This window comes from Hyaena hyaena, unplaced genomic scaffold (assembly GCF_003009895.1).
Source record: "Hyaena hyaena isolate Hyena2069 unplaced genomic scaffold, ASM300989v1 scaffold_285, whole genome shotgun sequence".
In the NCBI taxonomy this organism is placed as follows: domain Eukaryota; kingdom Metazoa; phylum Chordata; class Mammalia; order Carnivora; family Hyaenidae; genus Hyaena; species Hyaena hyaena.
In genome coordinates, this window is record NW_024080917.1 from 1,682,468 (window position 1) to 1,689,878 (window position 7,411).

Here is a 7,411-nt window from a genome sequence, read left to right on the forward strand (position 1 = left end):
GTCGGTCAGGCCCTCGGAGCGGCCGTGGCCGAGGGCGGCCGTTGCCTGGGGTGCCCGGGTCTGGGGAAGCCTGCTGACTGGGCAGCGGTTCCTTCTAACCTCAGGGCGTGAATCCGGCTGCTCACGGAGCCTGGACGAGGGACGCACTGGGAAAGCTCGGCCAAGCCTTGGGGACAGGCCCCGCTCCCCGCTGCTGGCCCAGGAGAGCGTCTGATAACCCCGGGAGCCAAGGCCACCATGTCCACGTGACAGACCGGGCATGTAGCTGAGCGCCTGGCGGAGCCACGGGGCAGCGGGAGGGAGGCCAGGGCGGCCCCGACAGGAACAGGCAGCGGGTGGGCCGTGGGCAGCCAGGCGTGCTCGTGTGTCACGGGAAGGGGGCGGGAGAAGCCACAGCCCCGCCACGTGCCCCCTAGAGGGGCTCCCGCCGCAGTGTCCTCGGTGTGTCCGTTCAGTGGGCTCCCACAAAACATCCATTTAAAACATTTAGGTGAAATTCACATGACATGAAACTTAAAAACGATTCAGTAGTATTTAGCACGTTCACAATGCGGCTCAACCGCTACCTCCATCTAGTTCTGGAACTTTCTCATCACCCCAGAAGGAGTCCCCGTCCTCTCTCCCAGCTGCCGGCCATCCCTGATCTGCGTTCTGTCCCTGGATTTGCCTCTTCCCAGTGTTTCAGAGAAACAGAGTCACCGTGGGGCCCTTTGCACGTTGTTGTGTCCATGAGGTCACGTCCTCCAGGCGGGTCCACGCTGTGGCGCCTGCCAGGGCTGAACCCTGCCCTGCTGTGTGGACCGACCACGGTGTGTCCCCGCGAACCCTGGGGGCACTGGGGCTGCCTCCACTCGTGGGTGTCACTGACAGCATGGATAGTACCTTCATGAGCGTTTGTGCAAAATCCACTTTCTCAACTTTGTGGAACAGCACTGGGCACAACCTAAAAGAGTGAGTAGACAGGACTCTAGAACATTCTGAGACCCAGCTCTGCTCTGTGTGAAAACTCGGCCTGAGCTGCGAGATGTGGCAAGTGACATGGCCACCAGGCAGAGGTCCAGGGAGCCAGGAGGACCAGAGTGACTGACGTGCCAGTGAGGGAGAGGCCGTGCCGGGGACCCTGCCACGCCAGGCGTGTCACGCAGTGAAGCACGTTTCAGTTGAGTAAAAGAGCCGCCAGCAACACCGCCATTAAAAACATGTGGGACACCCCCCACAGTGGCCTTATTCCACCCAGAGGGAGGGCCACTCAAACCAGCCACGGACGACAAACGGGTGCCCTAGACGTGCCCCATCCACATGACACAATATTATCCGAGACATTCCGACAGGCACTTGGACCTGTGCTCAGTCCACACACGGTGCGGGTGCCCCTGGAGACAGATGCCTGGGGACGGAAGGAGCCGGCGGTCCCTGGGGGCGGGGGAGGGGTGGGGACAGAGCTCCCGCGTGGGAGATGGGAAAGTTGTGCGGGCGGGCGGCGGTCGTGGTCCCGGGCGGCGGGGACTCCTGCCCCCGAACTGTGCTCCTACAGAGGTCGAGTGGTGAACCTTCCACTACGTGCACGTTACCACAGCAAAGATGTGTGAGAATACTGAGCTAATCTCTGGATGGGGACCCCGTTCTCAACGTGGAAGACAAAGTGGGAGCCTTGCCAAACAGCCGAGGGACAGGCTGGCTTTGTAAAAACAGCAGACATTGCTCTTTATCAGCCCTGCAGCCACACGCACGGCGTGAGGTGCGTGAGACCAGAGAGGGCAGGGCGGCTCCTCTGTGAGGGAAGGGGTGAGGGTCATCTTGAGCCCGGGAGGCTGCTGGGGGGGGGGGGCGGGGACAGCCCGAGGGGGGGCGTCCAGACACACTCCTTCCAAGGGCACCTGGTCACCACCTCCACACGTGCTCTGGGGGGACCCAGCAGAGTGGCCCAGGGACAGATCCACCATCCAGAGGGCCGGTGAGGCCACAGCCGGGTGTCAGAAGCTGGGGGGGGGGGGGCAATGGCGGCCTCTCTCCTGTGACCTCTGTCCCCTATCCCACTGCACCACCAGCCACGGGACAGACCCCTGCATGGCCCCAGGGACCCCTCAGCATGCCCGCTGGGAGCTGAGTTAGGAGGGAGAGAGGAGACCCGACGACAGGCTGGGCACCGTGTGGGCAGGGACCGGGGGGAACTCCCGATGTCACCCACACCCCAGGCCTCACAGCCCCCGGGACACGGATGTGGGTGGGGGGTGTTGGGCATCTCCTTTCCCCGCGTCCACTCCCCAGCTTCGCCCTGACCCCTGGGGACCACATCACACCTCCCAGCCTGTGCGGCCACGGGGAGCCCAGCGGGGTACAGGGAGCAGGGAGGAGGGGGGTGGGCTCTCCGTCCCAGCTCTCCTGGGAGGCCCAGCTGCCCTGGGCTGAAGGAGGCCCCCTCCTTGTTCTCATAACCCCATCGTCACACCTGTCACCACCCGCCACTGCAGAGTGTCCCTTTATGAAGACTTCTCAAACACCCGGCGGGGCCGGCTGCCTGTTTCCCACGGACCGCCTGGGCCCGGGAAGCGTGGGGGAGTGGGAGCCACAGGGTGGCGGGTCTCCACTGCTCGGCGCTCCGTTTCCTCCAGCGGGGGAACCAGCCATGTGGCCGAGGCCCCTGCCCCTCCCCCCACCCCTGGGCTATGGTCTGGGAGAGGGACTCCGGTATAGGTACAAACATCGGGCAAGGGCTGGGCTGGCAAAGGGCCACGTGTTTGTGTGGGTAGAGCCCCTGCCCCTCCCCCCATCCCGTGCCTGATGGTGCTCCTGGACCAAATGCATAACAGTCCCTGAAGGAGGGAGGGGCAGAGATGGGGACCCCCTCAGACTCCTGGGAAGCCACAGGACCTTTGGGCAAGGCCTCCAACCTGGCCAGAGCCCCCTTTGTTCAACGTCCTTTTATTCATTCAACAAACACGCCTTAGGAGCCAGGATGGCGTTGGCCAGCCCGGACAGAACGGGACAGTGTGCCTGGCTGCAAGGGAGGGGACCCCTGGGGGCCAGGGTGAAGGGGGGCTCACAGACTCAGCTGTCTTTCCGGGCCCTTGCCCCACTCTGCCCTTGAGACCCAAGCTATGCAGGGACCCTGATCAGTGAGCAAAGACCTGACTGCTGTCCTGACACCCCGGGGGCACATCACCGCTCTCTGTGCCCGCACTGTCCTGTGACAAGTCCTTCCTGGCATCTCCCTGTGGTCTGTCCATCCCCTGAGCCAGGACACCCCAGGGGGTGGGCCCTTTCAGACCCCACGTGAGGCACCCCCACATCGCTGCTGCTGGTGGGGCTGACCGGGGTGCGAGCACAGCCCCAGGGCCGACCGGCCTCAGTTTCCCTCTCTGTGGGGATACCTGTCCCACCCCGTGCCCCGCCCTGCTGGGCAAACAGAGCCCTCCTGTCTCCGCGCACCGTCCCGGAGGTGGCCGCGTCCTGGCCCTGCAGCCGGATTTCCTGAGCAAGGTCACTCTGGGAGCCACTGGAGCCCAGCAGCCAATAAAAGGCACCGATGCGTGGGGACAGCCCATAAAGCAGGTCAGCCGCTGGGGCGTGTTTGCTCTGTGCCCCCACCCCTCCCTCGGGGCCCGGGGACGCAGGGTCTGCCAGCAGCGTGGTGACCCGTGGCCCCTGAGGCTGGCCCCCTCCTCATCCACCTACCCCGATCCCACAGAGGCTTGCAGGGGCGTCTGGGTTCTCTCGGCTCCTGCTCCGGGCCTCACCCTCAGCCAAGGCTTCAGGGACCGCCCACACTGGCCAAGCCTAGTTCCCAGGGGCCGGGGGCTGCCTGGAATCTGCAAGGACATCCCATCAGGCCTGGAGCACACACACCTGTGCACTCACACACATGCACACGTGTGCACACATGAATGCTTGCACACCCATGAGCGTGCATGCGCGCACGCACACATGTATGCACCCCACACAGAGGACCCGGTCAGGGAGCTGCTGGTGTCTGTTGTGCACACAGACATACGCGAGGGTGCTCGGGGCCGGCACGGCCCTGGGGGGAGCTCACAATGTCAAATCAATGGGGAAAGATCGATTCGGGCAGAGATTTCCAAGCCATCTGCTCACTCCCCAAAGTCATTCTGAGGAGATGCACTTTGCATCCAAACCCAGGGGAGGCCCGACTGAACGAGCCTCAGTTTTTCCCGGGGCACCCTTCCTCCCCGGGAGGCTGGGCGCTGGGGGCGGGAGTGGGCGCAGCGAGGCTCTGCGGGCCCCACCGTGGAGAGGCTGCCCCAGCCCCCAGGAACCGAGCCTCCACACCCCCAGGGGCTGAGGCCCCAAACGAGCACCCCCCACTCCCCCCTCCCCTTGGGGGGCCCCAGGCGGGCTCTCCCTGCGGCCCCGCTGGTTTGTACTTTCCCTGTTTTCACCTGCGTGTCCGGCTCCCACCTCCCGGGGTGTCTGCCCACCCCCCCCAGCCTCGGCTGACCCGAGAACCCAGATTGGCACCAACTTCGATCGGCTCCAGGGACAATATTTGCTTTGGGAAAGAGTCAAACATTTATTCTCCAATTTATTCAGGAGATCGGTTGTCAAACACAGGCGCCCTCGCCACACTATTGCGTTTCCAGGCCTTGGCCTCTGCCCAGGGTTGGTGCGGGGCCCGGGCTGCACTGCCTGTGGCTGGAGGTCCTGCTCCGTGCACACCCGGGGGGCGTGAGCCGGGGTGACGTCAGGGCGGGCTGTCCAGACTGGGGGGGGTGCGCAGGCCAGGTGAGCACCCACATGCTGGTACTTCTTCTGGCCCCAGAGACGCCCAAGGCCCATGGCGCCCCAGCAGGTCTCGGCTGGCACCTTCCCCGGGACGGCACTGCCGGAGGGGGCGGCGTTCTGGGGGTGGGAGGCTCCCCAGGGGTCTGGCATTTGCTGGCATTTGCAGGCACCCACACAGCGCTGCCTTCCAAGTGGCTGCTATTTGCACTGGTAGCTGCTCCCTCCTCTGCTATCTGGAAATTTCTCCTCTGCTTCTCGCCTCCCCCACCCAGGCCAGAGCCCCTGCCCTTCTCCCGATGCCCTTTGCACAGGGCCCCTCTGGACACCTACGTCCCCCGGACCCAGAAGCCTGGGGGGCCGGCCCTCCTCCCCCAATCCAGCCACTCTGCTTGCCGCTCCCCCATCCCAGTCCCGCCGTGGAGCCCTCGGCCCCCAGCCCGTCCCTCACGGGCCCCCCAACCCATGACTGTGGCCAGCCAGGAAGGGAGATCTGTGGCAGGGTTGCGCAGCCGGGGGTCTCCAGGGCGAGAGCGCTCCACAGTCCCAGCCGTCCCCAGTGTGACCTGGCCCACCCTCCCCGCCCTGATGGCCGCACAGCCGTGTTCCCTCTGCACCTGCCTCCCAGAGTCAGCACGGTCACCGGGCGGTGCCGGGGGCAGAGGCCAGAGCCCAGGCGCTCAGGCGTCTTTGTTTGCACAGACGGACACTTGACCAGGTGACGCAAGGCTGGCGTGAGGAGGCACATGGGACTGCAGGGCAGAGGCGGGGAGAGCAGTCACCCACTCACACAGGTGGTTGCTCCCTGGACCGGCAGGCTGGCATGGGCAGGGGGCAGGGTAAGGTTGAGGTGCCCTGAGCACTGCCTGGGACACCTGGCCTCTCCCCCGGGACCCCCAGCCTCCTGGAGCCCAGCCTCCACGGCGGGAGCAGGCTGGGGGGGCGGCCACGGCAGGACCACCCACTGCCTCGCCCCGCACACCTGGTCCTCGCAGCATGCAGGGCACCCGGGCTGCGGGGAGGGGGCCCCGAATCTTGGGGGAGGGCTCTGCCCAGCAGGAACCCCAGACCAGGCAGGGGGTCCCTGGAGCCCCACCTGCCCGGGACCCTCACAGCTTGCTGGTCTGCATGAGCCCGTTGGCGTTGGAGCTGCGCCCGGGCAGCGTGGCCTCCTGGAGCCGGCCGCCCTTGTCGGGCTGTGGCTCCGTGGCCTCTGCATCCTCGGCCCCGTAGCCCTTGCGGAGGCACAGAACCTTCCGGAAGCTCTGGCGGAAGTTGTCAGAGAGGAAGCCGTAGAGCACGGGGTTGGCGCAGCTGTTGGCGTAAGACAGGATGACCACGAAGAAGTAGGCGCCGGCGGAGGCGGGCTCCTCGGGCAGGACGAAGGCCAGGTTGACGATGTTGATGATGAAGAAGGGCAGCCAGCAGCCCACAAACACCACGACCACCACCACCACCATGCGGGTCACCTTGCGCTCTGAGCGCCGCCGCGTGGCGCCCACGCGCACGCCCGACGCCTTCACCTTGACCACGATGAGCAGGTAGCAGAGGCAGATGACCAGCAGTGGCCCGAAGAAGCCCAGCACAGACGTGTAGATGATGAACACGGCGCCCCACAGCCCCACGGGCTCCGGCCAGCTGAGGTTGCAGGTGTCCCAGCCCTCCTGGATGTCCGCGAACACCACCAGGGGCAGCGACATGAGCAGCGAGAAGGTCCAGACGGCGGCGCTGGCCAGCTTGGCCACCCTGGGGCGGCGCCAGCGGGCGGAGCGGATGGGGTGCACGACGGCCAGGTAGCGGTCCACGCTCATGACGGTCAGGCAGAAGATGCTGGTGAACTGGTTGATGCCGTCCAGCGTCATGACCAGGCGGCACAGGACGGGGCCGAAGGGCCAGTAGGAGACGGCGTTCTGCGTGGCCAGGAAGGGCAGGCCCAGCATGAGCAGCACGTCGGCCACGGCCAGGTTGAGGATGTAGATGTTGGTGACCGTCTTCATCTTGGCGTGGCGCAGCACCACGTAGATGACCAGACCGTTGCCACCCAGCCCCACCACGCACACCAGCAGGTACAGCACAGGCACCACCACGGCGCGGGCCCCCGGCGAGGGCGCCAGCCCCGCCAGCGTCCCGTTCCGGCCGCCGACGCTGGGGGCCGCGGAGGAGGCGTTCCAGCCCAGCGTGGGGGCCGGGAACAGAGGCTCCATCGAGGCCGCTGGGGGCCAGGCGGGGCGAGGGCCGCGTCCTCTCTGCAAAGACAAGGGAGGACGCGGGGTAATCCCGGCCTCGGGCGCCTCCTCCCCGCCCCGGGCCCCGCCTCCCTGCAGCAAACACTATCACTCACGTCCAGCCCGGCCCGGGAGTCACATTAAGCAAATTGTTCGGAAAACAAGACCAGGGAGGAAGTAGCAGGGGACGGCACTGTGTCATCTGTTGACGGCTCAACGGCGTCCAGAGACGGATCATCCCCATGCCCCCACTGCCCTGGGGCGACCCCCTCGGCCTCTGCCCTACCCCCCCCCCCCCCCCCCCCCCCCCCCCCCCCCCCCCCGAGCGGCATCACTGCCGGGTGGAGAAGGACGGGGCAGCAGCCGGGGCAGGCCCAGCCCCTCACCCCAGCCCCTCACCCCAGCCCCTCACCCCCGCCCCTCACCCCCGGCCCCTCACCCCAGCCCCT

At 66.3% G+C, this 7,411-nt stretch overlaps 1 protein-coding gene across 1 annotated transcript; it reads right to left on the bottom strand.

Annotated features, from left to right (window-relative positions):
* Positions 1-5,846: 5,846 nt before the first annotated feature.
* Positions 5,847-6,941, bottom strand: SSTR5 (somatostatin receptor 5). Its single transcript, XM_039246894.1, has one exon. It carries the CDS (start codon positions 6,939-6,941, stop codon positions 5,847-5,849), a length of 1,095 nt encoding a protein of 364 aa, XP_039102825.1.
* Between the last annotated feature and the right edge of the window lie 470 nt (positions 6,942-7,411).